Source organism: Triturus cristatus, chromosome 4_2 (assembly GCF_964204655.1).
Source record: "Triturus cristatus chromosome 4_2, aTriCri1.1, whole genome shotgun sequence".
NCBI classification, from domain to species: domain Eukaryota; kingdom Metazoa; phylum Chordata; class Amphibia; order Caudata; family Salamandridae; genus Triturus; species Triturus cristatus.
Window position 1 is genome coordinate 43,300,155 of NC_140586.1, and position 23,287 is coordinate 43,323,441.

The window sequence follows — 23,287 nt, forward strand, 5'->3', positions numbered from 1 at the left end:
GAGTAAGCTGTCTGGAGGAGCAGCATTTCAGGAGAAAAGCTTCTCTGAGAAAGGGTGTCTCTGGGGAGGAGGATCTTAAGGGGAGGGGTGGGATGACATCACTCAATAGAAGGGCACATCTGGAGAAGAACTTTTCTGATGGCAGGGGCAGGCAAGATATTCTCTGCAGGAGGAGGCATAATCTCTAATGATGGGCTGTCTTTGAGGAGGGGTCATCTCTGAGAAGGAGCTGCTCTAGGGGCATATCTTGTGAACAGACGTTTCACTGGTAGATATACGAATTAAAAGAATAATACGGTCAGATGCCCATGCATTAAATAGCCAATTCCTGTTTATCTTTAGTCTTATAAGACTGCACCAATTTGAACTGTAATACTTAGGAATTAGTTAAAGCTGCAATCAATAACCAGCAAAGACTTGGCCAAAATATGGTTTTGTGCATCTAGGTGCTGCATATACAAGCTTGTATAATCATAGCCAATGGGTTTACCTCACATGTATGGTCTAAAGAAGCCTGGGAGGACCACCATTGGGGCAGACTGTTTGTTGCATGACTAGAGAAATTACCATCTCAGTCACAAAACAATGAAGAACATTAGGGCAATGAAAGAAACTCCCTCAAACATACAAAGATAGTCCTAAATCACCAAGCCAGTAAATAGTCCGAAATGAACATGTCCTTGGCGAATAGAAGACAACACTGCCACTCCTGCTTGATACAGGCAGACACTAGGTGATTAGTACTGGGCCCCATGTTTGGCAATTGATCCCTCCGTTTCTCTAAATCTAGACTCCCAAGCCTGGGTTTCAGGTGGACAGAGGATGTTTCGTCAAAGGCTGTCACTAAGGCCCACTGCCACGTTAGTCCCAATGGATGTCTTGTATAACTGGGAGGGCCAGAGGCTTCAACCACTAATGGTGGAATGCTACAGCAGCTTCTCCTTTTAATAAAAGCCGAGAACCACGGGTAAACATTAAGAAATCCCAACCAAGAGCTGTCCTTGTGACCAGATCTTAAAAAACAAATGTAATAGATGCCAATATGAAAATCTTAGTTGTGGATTTGCTTCAGTAGCTTTTTGTGGCTAGTAAGGTTATTTGTCAAATATGTGGAAATAAGTACTTCAATGAGCCCTTTATATTCTTCATGTAGGAAAGCCCCATTAGTGTGTATCGGAGAAGCACCAGAAGCCAGCATTTTCCCAAATGCCTATATGCTTCACTGTGGGAGGTTAAACACTATTGGACAGGTTTGAAAAATCACTGTTAAACAGTTGAGGACCACAAACCTAATACTCTTCAAAATATCTGAAAAATAAACATGAGCACACCTGATCCTATGTTTTTGCTGAAATGCATAGAGATAAGAATTGTAGAGGTTGAGAATATGGCCCTTGTACAGCAGAGTGATATAGCTGAGCCCCTTTGTACTACTGGGATATAAGTAAGTTGTCATCTTCAAAAGGTGTATCCTTACTAATTCAGTTATTCAAATTGTTGAAAAAGAGCATTGAGTGAAGGAAGTGTAGAGCAGAGTAACCCTTGAGAATGTGCAACATGCATTCACTCTCCTTCTTCAGCACTGATTCTCTTTCTAGACAGGTTGGGACACGTCTGAGAGCGAACTCAGTGAAGGGGAGCTAGAGAGGAGACGCCGGACATTGCTTCAACAGCTGGATGATCATCCATAGTCGCGGTTGATGTGGACACATACACCTGTGAGTATGGTGATTGCTCATCCCTCCTCCCTAAACACCAACCATCTCCAAATGTGAGGATGCTCACCTTCTGTGGTCCCAGGCAATGCTGAGGTCAGCAGAAGACACTCAGTGCAGCCACAAACTCGGAGGAGTCAGCAATTCAGGTCTGATTTTTCTACCAGAGGTAATCAGCTTTTATAAACAGCAGCACTCGCCTATCAAAAGAAGACCTGATGCTAAAGTCAAAATGGTGAATGGAAGTCCGGGAAGGAGATGGCTAACCACGAGTATAGGTGTCAAAATTATTACGGCTCTCCACCCTCTAGACTGAACACTGAACGCACATGGCCATTGGACATACTCGTCCTCTGAGTGGCAATGCTAGTTATGACACAGTTATGTATAATTGTGGCCCGCTGTTTGAGGTGACTTATTTCTGAACATATTCCTTAAGGTTGCCTAGTGGGTACCCCCTCAACTGAGAAACACATACTTAGATTGTCCACTGGGTGTGTTAACCTTCAAGGACTAAACCTTTGCTGGCTATGGAGCTGCTTTTTTTTATGAACCATGCTGAATGCAACACACAGCCAAGCGCACTCATCTGAAGTCTGATCACATCCTGGTCAGTAGGCACACACTGACTGATCACCAAGCACCCTTATCTTACCCAATTCCTAAACATGCCCTTCCTTGATTCACAAGCATGGACATACAGCAGAGTCCCCTTTTAAAAAAAAAAAATATGTTCGGTCACAGCCCCTAATCGGTCAACTTCAGTTCATCAACAAGCACCCTCGGGTTAATCACCTCTACTTTGAAGTACCACCTTTGAATGAGCGCTGTGCACCTTCATCTTAACTACTGACGATCATAGCCGTCTTCCAATATTCAACCTTGCAGGATTGCTGAACACTCTACTGCTAAGCTGTGGGTCCTGCTTCCCTGATGGGCTAGACGTCATTGCTCGTCAGGCACCCTTGTTTAAACTGACTGCTGAACATGCTCGTTCTTGCCATCCCTAGTTCTCTACACTTCTGGGGAATGTGGAATCCTTTCCTCTACTGAGGCCTGAGCGTATAGCCCTAAACTTGTGTGGTGTGATCAGTTTCATTGCTTTGTGCCAATGTGTATGCCTGATTGCACTGCAGAATATCTACGTATGTGCTTTCACAAGTCCTCTGCAGATGGAGGAGTCCACCCATCCTTTTGTCTCAAGAGACTGCAGCAGCGATCTCCGTTTGATTGTTACTTTTGTTTCGATGGGTATGAAGGGAGTAGCCGACGTACAAGGCGCTTGTGTCATGAGCTCTGTGGATGGACTTGAGTGACTGAATAAACTGCATGTGACGGGGCAATAGCAGGGACCGCATAAATCATCTGCGTGCATATGTGGACACATGCATATAGAAGCATGCAGGGACCGCATAAATCACCTGCGTGCATATGTGGGCACATGAATATAGAAGCATTAGGAGTCTTAGGAGCTCTGTTTGCACAATATTAATGGTAGCAGAAGATGTTTTGCAAGATGTGTGTGGGTGAGTATTCTTGGTGTGTTTGTGTGGTAGAGGCGGGGAAAAGCAGCAGGGTAGGTCTGGTGTGTCTATGGTAGCATCACTAGGGGAACCTGATTGTAATCAAAGACTTGAGTGCACTGCTGAAACCATCCCCTCAGGGCATTTGTGGTGTTTCCCTACTTAAAAATTCGTTTTATTTTTAAAGGTTTAATATAGGAAGATGTACCTTTCTCTCATTTTATCCTTGATCCAAGTGGAATGGAAGTCAATGCCAGCTCCCAACTGTGAGGTGAAGACAGGGGAAGCAAGGGCATCAGCAAGAGTCGGGCAGAGACGTGGGGTTTGCACATGTTTGCTCACCCCCACAGAATCCTGATACCCATCCCCAGAGGACACGGTCTCCTAGAACACAGCCTTGGTTCCTGCCATCATGGTGAAGGGCCTGTCACATCCCTGATTCTGTGTCAAGAAGACCATTGAATAACACTGCAGAGAATGGAAACCATACCACTGTTCACCAGACTACTCTGACAAACTATGCCCCGCTCTTGCGAGAATGTGAATGTTGATCACGGCTGCAACAAGGTACAAGACAGACCAAGTGTTAAAGTGAGCCGGGGCAGCTGCTCAGACCGTGGCCAGTGTTGACTATTGTGGTGTCTTGTGCTAGAACTTCAGGCCCTCAGAGGAATGAGCGGAGGTGGCGGAGTGCACATACAAGACTCAGGATGCTCTCAGAATGAGGCATCTCCCTTCAAAACATGCTAAGAACTGTGAACTATGTCTTATTTATTTCCATTAATACAGAAACTAAAGATTGGTTTGTGGGTTACCCAGTGTGGGGCAAAGCAAGAAAGATGGACGAAAACGAAAGCACATATTCACTTCAATTTGTGCCATAAGAATGCAGCTTCTTTTTGAATTTAACTCCAGTGAGTATGCAGAGGCCTTCCTGCCCTTCTAGGATGGCAGAACCTCTTGTTCCCTGCCCTGTAGCTGATCCACCATGAATCTGTCCTGTTTCTGCTCATACCGACAGTGCAGAGCTCATGCTGGCTCGAGTCCCGAACTGAGGCTTTTCAGACCTGGTGAATTAAACGTTTGTTTTTATTTTCAACAGAGTGAAGTTACTTTAATGAATTTTTCAAGTATTTCCCTTTCAGCGTCCATGGTGTATTTGGAAGAAAGCTGCCCAGTGAAGCACGGCCCTAGGTAACTCAGGCATAAACTATTTGTTTATTTTTCCTCAGACTGACAACTGCCCTGTGGTCTAGCGGGGAGTAGGCACTGCCCACTGCTGTCACAGTCCCTACCGTAAATAGCTGGGATGCCAACATTCTCCTCTAGGTAGTGCTTGGCTCTTTCAGACTAAGGTGGTAAAATCGACAGGTAGATATCTGTTAAACAGTCTTGTTATCTAGTGATTGGATCTGGAATGTCCCTTGAAAAGCTGTGGTAATAACAAAAATAGTATAGGTGGGGTCTGACTCAATGGGTTGTCTACCATCACACCCATCTGGTGTCAAGCTTTGACCACTAGCTCAACTGATCTTGAAACATATCCAGCTTTGGAGCGGCGTCAAGGATTTCATACAGAACCAATCAAACTTAACAAGTATCAACTACGTAATTAGTAGCTTGTTAACGCATGGCTGTAAAATTACCAATGTTTATAGAAACCACATCATCTCTGCTTGCTTACAATCAACGTTAACCCTTCATACCGCATTCCTCACTCTTCACCACAAAATGGCCCTCTCCTCATGTAACTGGCCACAGCAACCACAAAGCAGCGATGAAGCCTACATCTGAGATTTAGATCCTTTACCTTACAACTATCCAGAAATATTGATTTAGAAAGTGCCCACAGTATTCCAGTTAGTCGCCCAGAATTTAATTTGTAGTGGTTTCAGAATCCAGTTCAGTTGAGAACAACAGCTAAATACAGCCTCAATGCATGATTTATTTCTGTAAAAAACAGGAACCTATAGCGCAAGCAAAGTTCTTTGATCACATAGCCACTTCGACATTCCAGGAAGTCTATTAAACTTCAGTGTGCATTCTCTATGAAGCTACCATAATTAATGGGACCACACTGACAAGAAGAGGAACCAACACTGCAAGGCAACACGAGTTTTCCTACATATCCCCTTAACCAGGAGGCACATGCTAAAAAAATCATAATTTTAAGACTAAGTTCCACCCCTGCTGACCCTCACAGCATGGTCCTCTCCGCAATAGTTCCACACCATACTCCTAAATAAAACTGTAAACACAATTCTTGCATGCAAAATGCACACATTTCTCCAAAACCTCTCTTTTCGTTATTAACATCACAAATTATGTAACCCCACGTGACCATTAGGGAATATGACTCATTACAATGCGAGTCATCACATTGCATGCCATTACAACGCGGTTGTTACATGATGGTTGCTGGAGCACAAGGTAAGGAGTTTATAAGAATGCTGAATTGCTGTACCTACTTCAGGAGAAGCTCACTAACTCCACAAACTTAGCCTCCTAGAAGTCAAGCCATCAGGTGTAGACATAGTTTTCACAATGAGAGAGAGGAATGGCCAACAGAGGGGCAATGGGAAGATAGGTAAAGGCTACTCCTGATAAATGAAAGGTTTCCAAGAAGAGTAAATCAGAATCCTTCTCTCCGGATTCGTCATACCAATTTAAGTAGAAAGGCCTCTTTGAAATACTGCATTAAACGGATCTTCAATTTCTTCAGCACTTTATGATCCAAGCTGGCTGAAGCAGGCGGCACTGTTAGTGGTGCAGGAGATATCCTCATGACGGGTGCCTGAGGAGACCGGTGGCGTCTTTGGTGCTTGTGTCCAGCATAGCATGAGGTGCCCCCGTAATCCAGACGAGAGGTGCATCCTTGAAGGACTTTGAATAATCATTGCTGGAACAGGGCACATTAGGCAGCAAAAGCAATGCAAGATCCAGAATCATGGAGCCACAGCATGCAGGTGCCTTTCTCCAAAAGAGACAGGAAAAAATCATTGGCAATGCCAATATGTATGAATTTAATGTGCTAAAACATGCAGCTTTAGCGCATTACAGCAAGACACTCTAAAGCGGAGTCGGCAGAAAGGGATATATTTGTAAAGAGCTTTCTCATATATTTCAAAGCAAGCACTCGAGTGGAAGTGAAAGGATACAACCAATACCATTAGCTGAGAGGTGAATTCAATCTGGACTGGCCAGGACGCGACTGATAAAGTCTCTAACTAATGGCTAAAAAAGGCTGGTCAAAGAATGCCAATAGTGGAAAGGGGTGTACCCAAAACCAGTCTAGCTGAATTGTTAGCAATAGGTCTATTTAATAACTACATTGCCAAAACCCAGACCTAAATTAAGGAACCTCCTTTGGGGTCAAGGTGCGGTTGGGTGTATTTGGCGAGAGATACTCTTATCCATTCAAGTGAAAGTGGAGATGAAAAACTGTTTTAAATCTAAGGCTCAAAAAAGGCCTATCTCCATGGGTGGATGATCCTTACTGATTAGAATCAATCAATTAATGAGTCCTAGAGAACTTATGTCCAAAAATGTCCACGGCCCTCTAAGGAGGAGAAGCTTCATCAGTTAGGCTCAAGGAGAGCCTTTTACTTTTATATCAGTCGGACTAAGGAACACCAGTTTGACGACCAGCTTTTCATGGGGTTCACCGGTGTTAAGAAAGGAAGGGCATTCCAAAAGAATGACTTACACTTTGCTAATGCTTTTTCTGGTAAATACTCCATCTAAACACAGATTTCTCACCTTCAAATATCCCTGAGGCGCCAGCCTAGATATGGAGAATTTTGTAGCAGTGTTTCTGTGCATCAACAGGTGGCACCTTACAGGTCCATGCTGACTCTGTGCCACCGCTGAAGAGACGGAGTTGAACCACATATTAGCACCAACACTTGATGCTAACATCAGTTTCTTGTCCTTTCCTCGCCCTCAGACATAAAGCCTTAACAACTGTTGGTAACAGTGTGCTGATCACCAATTCAGTATCTTTTTAGAGGTTAAAAGAGGCCATTCCATAGATCAGGTCGGTAGGAAGACCATAAGGAGTCTGCAGTTAGATTGACTATCCTCCAGATGAGCAAGTTACTTACCTTCAGCAACGCCTTATATGGTAGAGACTGTATCTAGCCGCATATTCCTTACCTAAGCATTATCTGCAGGCATCAGACTGGATCCGTAACTTTTTTGAGAGCAGTACCCCAGCGCACCAGTAGGTGGCATGGTTCAGCTCCGTGTGGCATCGTAAGCGCCAGAAGTGATGTTCACAGTGTTTAAATTGGCACCACAACCCAGGCACACTGACATCAGTTACTTTTCGCAACTTTCCAGGTCAGAAGCGCAGAGCCACAAAGTATGCTGGCCAATGGTTTGAAAAACTAGGGCCCTGAAAGGGGAAAGCGCTGTACACAGAAATCTGTTAGTAGAGCGGGAAGGATGAGTAGGTCGCTCAGGGATCTGCGGCTAGATAGGCTCTCTACCAGATAAGGCGTTACCGAAGGTAAGAAACTTGTTCATCTTAGAATAGATACGCAAGCAATACATCCCCGGAGGTGGGTCTGCGGACCAATTTCATATGAGATATTCCTGCCGGAACAAACAGGCAAAGTGCCCATCTCTACAGACTTGACTGTTCAGACAGTAATGTTTGATGAACATTTGCAATGATGCCTACGCTGCAGCCTGGCAGATACCCAGGACTGAAATTCCACAAGCTAACGCAGTGGTTGCAGCTTTAGCTCTGGTGGAATGACCACGCGAATCCTCTGGGGGTTGCTTCTTAGCCAATGCGTGGCCGATTTTAATACAGAGCACAATGCATCTGGAGATGGTCTGCTTCTGCACAGCATTGCCCTTCTTCGCTCCGACATACCCCACGAAGAGTTTGTCATCCACTCAGAACTCTCATGTGTGGTCATGGCAGAATGACAGCGCTCTTTTTGGGTCCAGATGGTGGAGTTGCTCCTCTTCCTTAGAGGGAAGAAGCGGAGCATAAAAAGTAGGCAGGGTGACAGTTTGGCCTATATGAAATGGAGTAACCACTTTTGGAAGAAAGGAAGCCCTTGAACGAACCACCAATTTGTCTGGGTAGATGTTCAGAGAAGGAGGCTTGGAGGACAAGGCCTGAAGCGCACTGACCCTCCGGACAGATATGGCCACGAGAAAGGCAGTCATGATGGTAAGGAGCTTGAATGGGCTATTGTGCAGAGCCTCGAAGGGAGCGCACATAAGGAAGGTGAGAATGAGATTGAGATCCCACTGGGACGTAACATAGGGAGTGGGAGGGAACATATGTTGCCCAGACGTGGGTCCCATGCTCTCCATGCCACTGGAATCAAACTATACTGGCTGAAGAGGGGTGAAACCCCGAAAGCGGTCCTAGGATGCTTGTTTCCAGTCCAGGGAGGACCTGGCTTGGCAGTTCGGGGCTGGACTGTTCCCATGAGGCACAGGGTCAAGACTGATTTGCATATGGCTGGGTTCAAACTGGAATGGTATGGTGAGCAAAAAAACGATGGATTTAGGCCCAGATCTCTGTACTGGGGTGAATGTATGACATTGTTCTGCAGTCTGTCCATCAACTGTTGTTTTTGCATAAGCTTGAGAGAGCACTCCCTCAAGGCTATCGGGTGCATAGCGCGGCAGCCAGGGAAGGCCTTTGGTTTGTGTTCCTGCTTGAGGCACCAAAGGCATGCAAGGTGCAGGTTCGTCACTGACCTCTGTTGGTGACTGGCGCCGCAGGACTTGAAGCCGGACTTCTTGAAGGACATCCCTGCCACACCAGGAGTTAAACCTCAAAAAAGACTTTGACAAAGTGTTGAAAAAAAAAACGAAGTAAAAAAATAACTTGCTGGCGCGGAAAGAAAAGAACTGATGTCAACTTACCTGGGTGGTGCCTATATAGGCACCACAAACGTCCCTTTTGGAGCAGATGACATCAACGATGCCACACGGCGGTGAATTACACCACCTACCTGCATGCAGGGGTACTGCTCACAAGGACAGGTACCAATCACCCCAATGCAGTGGTGGTGGTCTTGGCTATGATGTAATAGGCTCGCAGACCTTCCAGGAGCTGCTTCTTGGCCAATGCATAGCAGATAGTAATGCAAGGGATTGTCCATCTCAACAGGTTGCTCTTCTGCATTGCATTCCAATTCTTTGCTCCGGGAACCCCACAAAAAGTTGGTTATCCACCTGATAGTCCTTGGTATGATCAGTGTAAAAATGTGAACCCCTTCTGGAGTCCAACCGATGGAGGCTCTTCTGTTTCAATGAGTGTGGGGGGGGGGGCACCAAAGAACACCAGTATAGTGATTGACTACCCAACATGAAAAGAAGTCACAGATTTCAGTAAGAATGCCCAGAGTTCTCAATACCAATTTGTCTGGAAGGAGAGTTGTGTAGAGCAGTTGCACTGAAAGGGCCTGCAGTTCATTCACAAGACAAGCTGACATCGCAATGAGGAGTAGAGCGTTCAAGGTCAGGAGATGCAGCAAGCAACTTAAAAATAAGCTCAAAAGGTGTACGCATGAGAAATGTCAAGACCATGTTAGGGTCCTACTGTGGCATCACAAACGGTTTGGGAAGGAACATGTGTGTCCAACCCTTTAATAATCCTCATCACAACATGTGGTTTAAATATAGATGGTTGGTTTGACAAACGTAGAAGGGCCAAAAGGGCAAACAAATAACCTTTTGCAATGCCCACTGCAAGACTTTGATGGGCTAAAGACAAATCTAACAAAAGAACGTCTGACAGCTTTGCCTGTAAGTGGTCGGTGTCCATGGCACCTCACCAGTTTACAAACTTGTCCCACTGCCCAATGTAGATGGATTTCTTGGAAGTGTGCCAGGCAGCGAGAATGACAACCACCACTTTAGGCAGCAAACCAAATGCAGTCAACTGCCGCCGCTCAATCTCCAAGAAAGGAGATATAACTTGTGGTGATTCGTGTTGAGGGTGCTGCCCTGCTGCGGAGACAGAAGGTCCTCCTAAAGTGGTAACCTGATCGGAGTATAGATGTTCATGCTCAGGTCTTCCAGGTACCACACTCTCCTGGCCAAATCCAGAGCCCCAAGTGTGACTTGGGCCCTGTGCTTGTCAATCTTCCTTAGAATCGGGGTAGGAGAGGTAGTGATGGGAAGGCATACAGGAGTCCCTTGTTTCATTCCAACTGTAATGAGTCTCCTAACAAGTGTTCTTGTGGGAACTCTGATGTGCAATATTGTTGACACTGCATGTTCTTGACAGAGACAAAAAGATCCAGCCAAGGTTCTCCCCACTGGTCAAAAACACTGTGTCACCTCAGAACGTAGACACCACTATTGATCACCCAGACAATGTCTGCTCAGTTTGTCCTTCTGACATTAATGAATCCTGCCTAGCGGTTGGCAACTTGGGAGATGTTCTGGTGCTTTAATCACCTCCAGAGGTGCAAAGCCAGACCCAGGACCTCACACAAACCTGTGTGTTGGAGTAACACATAGGTATGGCGTTGTCGTGCAAGCCTGCATCAGGATCACCCTAATTGTCAGGAAAGCCTTTCAAGGCCAGGCTGATGGCCTATAGCTCCAGTAGGCTGATGTGGATCTGTCCCTACACTGGAGACTAGGGAACTCTTATCGCCACCACCCCTTCTCCACCCCCCACCTAACATTAATGCGTCTGTCACCGCCTTCAGTTCTGGGTGGGGGGGGTGAGTGGCCTACAGCAAGACAGATTGTGATCAGTCAACCATCATGCCATGGCTTGTGCCATCTTCTCTGAGACCTGGATAGTGTTGTAAAGGTGCTTTGATGCTGGGCCCACTGGGTTTTTACATCTTACTGCCACTTGGCATAGTTCACAAGGAGGATGTGTGAGGCTGAGAGGCCAAGATGCCTCTGAGTCACTCTCACAGGAATCCGGGATAGAGTCTACAATAGCTGCATCATATCCTGAGTGTCACAGACTCACTGTTGCAAAATAATTGCCTTGAACTCCACTCTGTGTGGGATCAACTCAATGAATGGAAGCCTCTGTGATGTTATCAGGTGGTTTTTTTATGGTGGCAAGCCAATCTTAAGAAGCCAAGCGGTAGGGGAAAACAGTAACTCTGTGCCTTCAAAGAAAGGCTAGAACCACAACCATCACTTTGGTGAACACCCAAGGGGCAGTAGTAAGGCCAAAGTGGAGCACAGCAAATTCAAAATACTCCTGGCCCACCTTGAACAGCAGGTAACGCCTGTGGGACTGTAGGGTGAGTACATGGAAATATGCGACCTGCTAATCCAAGGATACCATCCACTCTGTCCAAGACAGAAAGGATCTGAGCCAAAGTTAACATTTTGAATTTACCCTTTTTCAGAATGAAGAAATTGCAGATAACACCATCCCCGCCTCTCTCCAAATCTGGACCCACTCTAGGGCACCATTGGAGAGCAACAGATGTACGTCCTGCAGCTGAATGGACAGATACCCTTCTAAAATGCATTCACGGGTCTTAGGAATATTGATTGGGGGGGAAAGGAAAGGTAGAGGATAGCCCTTTTTAACAATTTGCTATTGGACATGAAGGATCACCAATATGGGAGTAAGAGTTGAATCGTGACCTCCACCAGATGGGCATATGGTGCAGAGAACAAAGTAAAGTTTGTTGGCCTTTGTAGCAGGGGAAGATGAATTGGAGGACTGGTGCCCCTGCTGGCCTGTGTGCTGTCTGTCGGTTTAGCGGGTGCAGCCTCGAACAGCCCACGCTGTCTTCTGCATCACTGGCTCAAAAGGCTATAGCAGCCTATATGCCAGCCCCCTGGAATAACTCCTCAATTTTCAGAACTTGTGGAGAACTTGTTTAGCAGGATCAACAGCCCTAAGAAACGCACTGTAGCTCAGCTGTCTGCCAATGCAGTATGTGTGGTATTCAAGCCTGATTGGATTATGTACTTCACCATTTCCTGCCTATCATGGATCGTCTCACCTATAGACATACGATGCTGGCAGAAGCAAACATTTGCTTGCCAAATACATCAATACTTTTCGATTCTCTTTCCAGGGGATTGGTAGGGAATGAATTCAAATGTATTCTATGTGTCAAAGTCAGCGCAATGAGACTCTCTGGAGTAGAATGATTGGTGAGAAAATCTGGGTCACATAGCATCAGCCTATGTCGCCTGGCCACCCGCCGACTAACAGGCTGGTAATACTGTGACTTCAAACAGGTAGCCATCAAAGTATATGAGAGGGTATCATTAAATTGCTATGGCTGCAAAAGTTCTCACAAATCATTAGTATTTGTCTCATTTGAGAGCAGCTGCAATTCTAATACTTTAGCTGCCCTCTGATACACCATTGCAAATAAGGCACTTTCTTCCCTATGTAGTGAGAACAACTCTGTCTCAGGGGATGTATCAAGCCCACTGGTATTTTATAGATGAAGGTTTTAGGCATCATTGGCATGAGGTGGAAGCAAGCCATCCCTCTCACCCTCCCGATTAGTACAGTATTCTGAGAATCCCCCTGCTGTGACACACGATCAGAGTTGGAACCAAAAAGAAAATGGAGTGTCTACTGATACTTGCAACAAGGTGGAGGCACTGTTTAGGAGTGAGGCTGCATGACAACTGGTTGCGCTTTTGTAAACACGTAGACATTGGGCGAGCCAGGCTAATGTTGGTCCAAGATCCACCTTGGGTGTTGGCACCAGGTCATCAGCCGGAGACAGTAACTTTGTTGATCTTGAGTGAAAATCTGTAGCAGACTCGGTACGGGCACAGTAATGAGTCCCATGGGGGACAAAAGGCACTGGGGAGTGACCTGCTGTTGGTAAGGAAACTAGAGGCCCTTGTGGTTCTGTGGGGCCCTACGGCTCTTTAGAAAAGCAGAAAGGACATGAAAGATTTGTAGCATGGCCTACTTAAAGGTCTCAATCAGCTGTGGGGTTGACAAAGGCTCAGGCATCTGTGCACATTAGGACTAACTTAAAAATATGTTCTGTGACCAGTAACGTCACAGGTGTGCAACTTTAATCTAGACACCCACACTCTTCCTATTTGGAACTAGAGTGGCAGGATGGGACAGAGTCCTGCTTTGACCTGGACTTTGACTTACCCTGAGGTATCAAACAGGAAGTGGTGCGGGTTAGTAAATGCCCCCATTAGTGGGTCCATGCCCATGACTTATAGCAGGGCCTGCGTAAAGACTGCACCTTCTTCTTGTGTTTGGTAACATACAACTTTGCCTCCTGGGCTCAAATCGCCTGTGGGTGCGATAGTGTGCATTTATCACACAGCTTCGAGTTGTCTCCGGAGCACACGCCCCAAAGGCACACCTTGTGCAGGTCTCTAACAGACATCCATTTCCTGCAGTTGAAGTACACCTTGAACTCTTAGGTTTGGTGGGGACATTGCTCTCTAGCACACTGTTCAAGAGTGTTTAGCAGTTGTTCGAAAGCCAACAATGTGGGAGCGGAGTTCTGGATCCACATCAGCCGGCACAGAAAGAAAGAAACCAAAGTGAGAGAGTAGGGGTTGTGCATATATGTGTCTCCAATCCCTCACTTTAGGTACAGTATGGAATCAGCTCAGAGCTGCACAGCACCACCTGTAGGCGAACCAGAGCATTGCTACAAAATTCTCCAAATCCAGTCTGGCTCCTGGGAATATTCGAATGTGAAGAATCTGTGGTTAGAAGATTCCAACATAAATGGACCTTACCTATATGGATCGTTCTATGGATTAAAATGTGCTAAGTCTGTGCAAAGAGGGAGTCTTCTGAGGGCCTTAAGGGTCACTCTACCAGAGCCATGGCTGTCACTAGGGCCTTGGCCAGTGGTGTTGTAGTGCTGGACACCAGGCCAGCAGCTACATGGCATTCTCTCCATCACCAGGCATACCTGCCTTGATTCTCGGCTCTGCAACGGAGGTCCATTTTGCCTGCTTAGTCCTGAAAGATTTCCTGATGTGCAGTTCAGTCCTCAGTCCCTCCTCCTATTCAGAGGTACTGCTCTGGTAGCAATTTAAAGAGTGAGAAATCTGTGGTTAATAGTATCTTTCAGAAGAACAACTTACTTACCTAATGCTCCTTCTGGTGGATATTCTAACCTCAAATTCTTCACCGCCCTCACTCCTCCCCGTCCAATGATGTGGACTACTAGGTACTATTAAGGTTCCATGTTAGATTCTGCACACTGTTAAGGTTCTCCATCTGTTCCTGACAGCCCGTGCCTAACAGCGCCCAATGATTTGCTGTAAATGGATGTCAGCGCCCAAGAGTGAAACTTATGTATAGCTCGGCACAGTCACTTCCTAAAATAGGTCAGGCCACCGGACAGTTCAATGGTACCACCTACTGCTGCGTTAGAGCAAGTGGTGTGTAAAATATACTGATTCAGTCTGGTACCTGGGGGAAGTTCAAAATGTGAGGAATATGCAGTTAGATATCATGTTTACTGAAGGTAAGCAACCTGTTAGATTGATTCTCTGCAACTGGTTCCCCAAAGGTAAAGGGATGTTTCTAAAAATGAAATAAAACTGTAAAGAGCAAGGCTCATGGTCTGACACTTGATGATCTCATGCTATACATTAGCACTAGAAACCATGTAGAAACAAGCAGTTGATTTGAACTGGATATAAAATGTGAAAAGAGTTTTATATAGTATTTAGCTGAGGACAATCACTCCTGAGTGAAAACCAAAAGCTGTTCTTTTATGACATATAATTGCTCTCCTAAACACTCCTCAGTGATCAGAGATCATTTTAGCTAGCAAGCAGAAGCTGCATAGCTCAATCTTCTCACTTCTTGTAACTTGTTGTAGCATTCTGGAAATGGTTAGAAGCAGGCATCCAGATATATTAGAATGGATGCATTACTTCTGTAACCACAGACAGTAAAGAAAGATTCATTCAGATGATATAATCAATAGTTTGGCCATAAACAATGGTAAAATATCTGTTGCCTGCTTGTACTCTGCTTCTGGTAACAAGTTTGCCCAGTTATCCTGATCTGCGTTAATGAAGCATCTCAGATGTTGCTATATGGTCTTATTTGTTCATTTATTTGTCCAACCAACCATGGATGTAAACATGTAAAAAGGCTCAGTCCACTGTTCTGTACATCATTCACCACAAGACTGATACCACGCAGAAGATTATGGTTCATAGAAATTCCTATGCTTAGAACAAAGCTAATTAATCTGCTGCTGAAATGAAAACATGGGTCTCCGTACTAAAGAGACGGCCTAACATTAGTGTAACTGTCTTTTTGGATATCAGTAATTAAATGTAGAGACACTGTGTGCCATGATTCAGTAGGCATTCGTAAGTGTAATACCAAAACAAACAATTTACGTACATTTGGTAACAATTTTTTGGGTAGACATTAACTACCCGAAGATTCCTCACCTTTTGAATCGCCTCAAAGTACCTGAATTGATCTATAAAAAGGTTTAAAAATGTCTCCGGCATGGCCAGGCTTTGCCATGGTTCCAATTAAACTTCCGCACCTCCTCTACATGATGTTATGTAATGTAGTGAAACATTGACAGTTAAAACGATAACAATAAAAAAGCAATTAGGTAATGATAGGCCTCCTCATAATCTAAACACAAGATTAATCATAGTATGTGCCTTATTAATAATATAAAATGTGATATATATATATATATATTTTTTTTTTCACTGAAAAAACCACAGGTTTCAGGGATGTTATAGTTAGTTGGACATTTCACTCGTACAAAACCAGAGAAATTCAGCCATTATAGTTAGTTGAGCTAATTATAACTCGCGCCCTGCAATGCACTGCTGATGATGTCACATATCATCACTCATGACATGGTCAGTGACATCACTGATGACATCATCCACTTAATATTTGATGCAACTCCTCACACCCGAATATAACCTTTCATACACCCACTCTGAGATACAGACTACCATTCTCGAAACCATAGACACACCAATACCAGTTAGTACATACCCACTCACTGATTTATAGGTCTACACACATCCAGTCACTCAGCTATACAGCCTTGGATATATGCAATCACATACCCATACAGACACTCACATACTGCCACTCATACACAGAGATACTCACATTTTGGCCCCGGGGTCTGGTGTCATTTTTTTTTAAACATTATTCATACGGGAGGGGGGCCTCGTGGCCCCCCCTTCCCTTGGCCACTTTTGGCCCCGGGGCCTGGCCTTATTTACTATTTTTTTTAAAATAATATCAAAAGGGAGGGGGGGCGTGGCCCCCCCTTCCATGGGCCACTATTGGCCCTGGGGACTCCATCCCCCGGGGCCTGGCCTCTAGGTTGGGGACAGTAGGGGGAAGCCCCAATGCCCCCGCAGTCCATGCTGGCTCCCCGCCTCCTGCGGGAGCGAGCATTGCTTTTGGACAAGGGGAGCTGCTAACATGCAGCTCCCCTTGTCCAAAAGCAATACTGCTTCCCTTCATGGAAGCGAGAGCAGGTTTCCTGCTCTCGCTTCCATTAAGCAAAGCAGAAGTTTGCAATGGCAGGTGGGAGCAGTGCAGTTGCAATGTCCCGGGGGTGGGCACCCTGTGACACTGCTGGAGCCGGCCCTGGGTGGTGGCGGTCCCAAGGGCCAAGAAGGGCTCCAGGAAGGGGGGCCGCGCACCTCCCCTCCCGACGTGAAGATAGCCCTGGGGAGCTGGTGGTCCCCAGGGCCGGGGGGCCACAACTGATCCCCATATTTCTATAATTTAGTGCCTCGGGAGGTGTTAGTCCCCCGGGCAGTGTGGGTAGGCCCGAGCCCCCCACACGTATTATTAGTAATAGCCCCGGGAAGGTGGCGGTCCCCAGGGGGCCCACGAGGCCCCCGCCCATAATTAAACAAAGCCCCGGGAGGTGGCAGTCCCCGTGGGGCCCTGCAAGGCTCCCTGCCCATAACTGAACAAAGCCTGAGGGAGGTGGCGGTCCCTGGGGCTTGGGAGGGCCTGCAAGGCCACCCTGCCCATAAATAATAAAGCCCCGGGGAGGTGGTGGTCCCCGGGGCTGCGGGCGCGTGCTCCTTGCACATAATTAATAAAGCCACGGGAGGTGGCAGTCCACGGGGCTGCGGGGGTCCGCACGGCCCCTGCATATATTTTGCACATTGCCCCATGGGACCTGGCACACCCGGTGGCTTATTAAAACGAAGCGCGGGAGCTCGCGCTTCATTTTTAAAAAAGAAATTTGTCGGGATTCACAAACCCAGCACGAATCCCTCTGAAATGTTTTTTAAAAAAATGCTTTTTCTGGCCCTGGTTTCCCTGTGGGACCCCCTGAGCAGGCCTAGGGGGTCAGGGTGTTTCTACCCTGCCCCCTTATCTTGTTTTTTGACCTTTTTTCTTGTGACTCAGTTCAACCGAGTCACAAGATGGCTTCCAACACTTTCTGGTTTGAAGTGTTGGCAGCCAATCAGAATCAAGCTCATACTCGGAAGGGTTTGCGAATCCACCGCGGTCACCAGATATATAATTGTTTGTAAATCCGAACCAAGAGCTACCTTTTTGCCAAATTTGGTGTAATTCTGTTCAGCAGTTCGGACTGTAGCATGTTCCAAAATTTCCTATGGAAATTAACATGGAGAAAACGAGTTTTGGGGCCCCCTCTTTTTTCTCGGTCCCCGCTTGATGAATCACCCCAAATCTTTCAAGACAGGAGCTGACCGGAACGCCCCATTAGTTTTGAAAATTTTGTGAAAATTCGTCAAACGGCGCCAAAGATATTGACAAATCAAAAAACGCTTTTCCTATGGAAACTAGATCCTAACTATAACTACCTACCGGCGACCGCCAGTAGGTAATATATCTCTATATATCTATATATATCACCAAACAGATCCAGTACCTCTCTCCCACACCGGAATATCGACACAGCAGTCTCCAACAATATAGTACGAATTTTGTATTCTTATTTGCTTTGAGCCATCCTTGATCACATAAGGAGGTTATTGTTCAAAACGCTTTTAAAGTAAGAACATGCCACATCACATGACCTTATAGACAGACAAAATACTCCATTAGTTTACAAAATTAACAACAGTCACAAAGGTGTATTTGAATTTCATTTAAATTACATAAACATTGCTTTCCATTTTATTCTGTTTTTATATCTTTTTTTGTGCTTTGTGATTTGCTATTTTTAAATTTTATTCGAAGTATGTATTTTTTCTTTTCCTTTCTCTTTTTCTAAATTAAACTTTATTGTACCACTCTCTGACACATCCACGAGCTGGGGAGTGTCTTCTGTTCAATTTAATTTATTGCAATATGGCGGGTAGTTCATAACTGTTTGGTTTCTGGAATGTAATATCATCCTGACACTTTGTGATAGTGTGTATCTGGATTTCCGGTTTGATAATATATTGTTATTTGGCATCTCAATACAGAGATGAAAACGCCTGTAACAACAGAAGTGAGCGCATAATCCACACCATATTATTTAAGTGTGCAGGTGCTTTCCTATAGATGTGACGTTTAAGCAATGTAGCAAAGTTGTGTGTTTATAACCGAAGCAAATAAATTAATAGCAGCATTCTTTTGTGCAAATTTCGCAGTAGCAGCAGATAGGTCTCCTGTAGCAACATAGTATCTAGTTATGGCTTGTAGAATATGTTTTGTATCTGTCAGTGTTATCCTTCAGGTATGCAATTTAGGCTATGGGTCAGCTCGTATGAGTGTTCAAATTTACAATAGGTGGTAGTAGGTGCAAGTGCTTTCCTATGAATGTGCAAACAATGCAATAGTAACCCCTAAATGTAGTGCAAAAATACAATAGCAGCTGAGATATCCAACATTATGCGAAACCTTCTCATAAAATCATGCATGTATACGATCTACAGTATAATACCAGCCTATACCCAAATGCATAGTTGGAAATACAGTACACAAATGTGTGCACATTTTGCAGATAGCAGCTCCTAATTCCGCCGTAAGGCCAATGCTTAAAACCACATATATATAATTATATAAATATAAATGCACAGCAACTTCCATTAAAAAGGCAATTGATTAAAATATTGTAAAAACCGGATTCTATGTAAAAAAACAGTCATGATTTGATAGGTTTAAAATCTGGATCCCCTCAGCACAAATGTATTTAACTAGTGGTACCATAAAAAGTCTAAATACAGTACTCTAAAAACCTTTCCTAAACACCAAAATATATACTTCGAACACATGCCTTCAAATGACATCCTCCTTACAGTATTGAATTTCACTCACAATCTATTCTTATCACCCTTCTAGCCTCCATACCTTATCCTAAATGTACACGTAAATCTTCATCTGAATTTAAGCCATTGGGGGCCTTAGAATCAAACATTAAAGTGTACCTAGATTCCAGGTGTCTCAATTTTCTTTCTCGATTTCCCCCTCTCCTTCTTTTGGGGACCGAATCAATTACAAAATAAGTTAGTTCCTCACTCTTTCCACCATGTATTTCATTTATATGGCGAGCAACACGATACTTCATATTTCTTATTTATTGCTGTAAGATGTTGGAGGATCCTAACGTGAGCCATGTGTATAGTGCTACCAATGTATCGAAGTGGACATGTACACTGCAGCACATATACAACATGGTCACTTCTGCAGTTTAAGAATCGTGGAATCCTCCACGGTTTGTGCATGAAAGGCAAACGTACTTCTTTGGTATTTACACCATGTTTGCACGCCTTGCATTTTGGACATTTCACGAAATCTGGATTGTCTGTGAGCCAATTTTCTGATTCAATTATCTCAGGGCTACTCTTGACCAAATCTTCTCTCATTGATTTAGCTCTCCTGAAAGATATCAGTGGCTTTCTGAAGACTGTGTCCCCAATCGTAGGATCCCCTTTGACCAGGTGCCAATGCCTATTCATGCAGTCTCTCACACTAGCATGATAGGCTGTTGTACCCGGTAATCATCCTTACATCTTGTGCTGATTTTCTCTCCTCTTTTTTGGTACTCACTAGAATGTCATTCCTGGATAGGTTGTCAACCTTTTTACAGCTTGATCTAATACTGATTGACTGTATCCCCTTTCACAGAATCTATCCGTTAGGTTTCTCTCTGCTACTTGTAGAGAGCCTATCTCACTGCAGTTTCTTTTCATGCGCAATTGTTCGGCATAGGATATGCTGTATTTCAATCTTTGTGGATGGAAGCTATTGCAATGTAGAATGGAATTCTCAGCTGTGGGCTAAATAATAAAGCCCCAGGGAGGTGTCAGTCCCCGGGGCTGCGGGGGCCCACATGGCCCCTGCATATATTTTGCACATTGCCCCAAGGGACCTGGCCCACCCGATGGCTTATTTAAACAAAGCGCGGGAGCCCGCTCTTCGTTTTAAAAGAAAATTGGCGGGATTCGCGAACCCAGCGCGGATCCCTCTGAAATATTTTTTTTTAATGCTTTATCTGGCCCTGGGGGCCCCTGTGGGACCCCCTGAGAAGGCCTAGGGGGTCAGTGTGTTTCTACCCTGCCCCCTTATCTTGTTTTTTGACCATTTTTATGGGGACTCAGTTCAACCGAGTCACAAGATGGCTGCCAACACTTTCTGGTTTGAAGTGTTGGCAGCCATTCAGAATCGAGCTCATACTCGGGAAGGTTCCCGAATTCACCGCGGTGACAGATATATAATTGTTTGTAAATATGAATATTTCAGGAACTACTGAACAGATTTACACCATTAAAAAAAGAACACTTTCTGAACAAGAGCTACCTTTTTGCCAAATTTGGTGTAATTCTGTTCAGCAGTTCGGACTGTGGCCTGTTCCAAAATTTCCTATGGAAATTAACAAAGAAAATGAGTTTTGGGGCCCCCCTTTTCTCTCGGTCCCCACTTGACTAATCACCCCAAAACTTTCAGACAGGAGCTGACCGGAACGCCCCATTAGTTTTGAAAATTTTGTGAAAATTAGTCAAACGGCGCCAAAGATATTGACAAACCAAAAAACGCTTTTCCTATGGAAACTAGGTCCTAACTTTAACTACCTACCGGCGACCGCCAGTAGGTAATATATATATATATTCACTGAAAAAACCATAGGTTTCACACACGTTATAGTTACGAATTAGCATTTAAAAAACCTTGCAAATTCACTTAAAAAACCATAGGTTTCACACATGTTATACTTAGCTGGACATTTCACTCGTAAAAAACCAATAAAATTCCCCCGTTATAGTTACTGCAGGCAACTATAACTCACGCGACCGCAATCCTCTGCTGATGACGTCAGATATTACATCACTGTATTTAGACACTTATTTACCCATGTCTTCTTACATTAATCTTTAGCTATACATCTATTACAAATATTTATTTTTCATAAAGACACATATGTCATCAGTGATGTAATATCTGACGTCATCAGCAGAGGATTGCGGTCGCGTGAGTTACAGTTGCCTGCAGTAACTATAACGGGGGAATTTCATTGGTTTTTTACGAGTGAAATGTCCACCTAACTATAACATGTGTGAAACGTAAGGTTTTTTAAGTGAATTTGCAAGGTTTTTTTAAATGCTAATTCGTAACTATAACGTGTGTGAAACCTATGGTTTTTTCAGTTAATTTGTACGTTTTTTTAAATGCTAAGTTATGTATTTATTATTATATATTTTTTCAGGTTTTTCACCGTGCGCGCACCGTGAATTATTATTATTTTTTTTTAAATCGCGAGGTGGGCGCACCCTGCGCGCATGGTGCGCTTCGCGCACCGTGTGCGCGCTGTGGGCGCTCGGTGCGATTTGCGCACCGAGCTCCCACGGTTCGCAGTGTGTGCCGTGCGCGCAGGGTGCGTGCACCACGCGATTTAAAAAAAAAAAAAAAATGTTTTTTTCTCCCTTGGGGGTCCTTCTGTGACCTCCTGACCAAGGTTAGGGGGTCAGGAACTGTCCACTCTGCCCCCTTGTCACGTTCTCCACCTTTTTTTTCACCCCCTCAGACTGCGAGAGACAAAATGGCGGCCGACACTTCCTGGTTTCGACCGATTCGAATGTTTACCGACATCTAACAACCAATCAGAATTGCGCTCGCGCATGGCAGTGTGCGCGCACAGTGCGCGCACGGTGCGTGCGTATAGATATTGATATGCTTTTAAATGCTATTTTCTCAGGACATACTGAACAGATTTACACCAGACCTGCAAAAGGCACTTCCTTGACCTTATGGCTACCTCTCTGCCAAATTTCACGTAATTCTGTTCAGCAGTTCGGGCTGTAGCTTTGTCTAAAGGTCCTATGGAAAAATGCATGGGGAAAATGTGTTTTGGGACCCCCCCTTTTTCTCGGCCCCCGCTTGACGAATCACCCCGAGACTTTCAGGGTAGGAGCTGAGCGGAGCGCCCCATTAGTTTTGAAAATTTTGCGAGGATTCGTCAACCGGCGCCAAAGTTATTCAAAATAGAATTTTGAGATTTCCTATGGAAACTAGGTTGTAACTATAACTATCTACTGGCAACCGCCAGTAGATAATATATATATGTATATATGTGTATAATCAAGGCCTCTCGAAGGCCGAAACGCTGCATGGCAGTGGTGCGTGGTGTTGTGATAAAATAAAGTACCCTGCAAAAAGCTTTTGGGTCCACGTTAGTCTTTCCAGGTCTAGTTGGGAGTATCGGATGGAGTTCTCTGCATATATATACTCAATGAACCAGCATGCCCCTGTTCTCGAAAACAACATGGGAGGCATCACAGCCAATAGCAGAGGCGGGGAGTAACAACTTGAAAGGGAGTGACCTGAGATCGCCACAAGACCTTGAAATAATCCCCAGGTGTGAGGCTCTTTTGGGAAACGAGAACCGGCACTGAAGAAAGCACAAAGACTCGCTGAAACGCGTCTGCCTGGGTTTCCTAATACTTTGCTTTTAATTTTTGCAGAATAAATCCTGGATTGTGTGCCAGCATATGTCGGGCTCATTCTTTGGAGAGTGGGCATTGGTTTCTGATATTATGCCAGTATGCTGAGCACTGGCTAAACGGCATGCCCTCCCGATCTGGTGTGACGCGCAAAAATCAGCACTTTTGGATTTTTGTATAGAACTACAGCGCGTCACCCCCCCAAGTGGT

The 23,287-nt window shown here is 44.9% G+C and overlaps 1 protein-coding gene across 10 annotated transcripts in view; it reads left to right on the forward strand.

Annotated features, from left to right (window-relative positions):
* The window catches only part of PRPF40B (pre-mRNA processing factor 40B), a 241,553-nt gene extending 237,216 nt beyond the window's left edge, over nucleotides 1–4,337 (forward strand). For 3 of the 10 annotated variants that reach the window (XM_085600363.1, XM_085600365.1, XM_085600360.1), the window contains one exon: nucleotides 1,599–2,432. In XM_085600363.1, coding sequence (XP_085456489.1) covers nucleotides 1,599–1,691 — 93 coding nt within the window. In that variant the 3' untranslated portion in view covers nucleotides 1,692–2,432. Of the gene's footprint in view, nucleotides 1–1,598; nucleotides 2,433–3,425 lie in introns of those variants that run through there. The other 7 variants (XM_085600364.1, XM_085600366.1, XR_014960471.1 and 4 more) reach the window with 6 other exon arrangements.
* The last annotated feature ends 18,950 nt before the right edge of the window (nucleotides 4,338–23,287 follow it).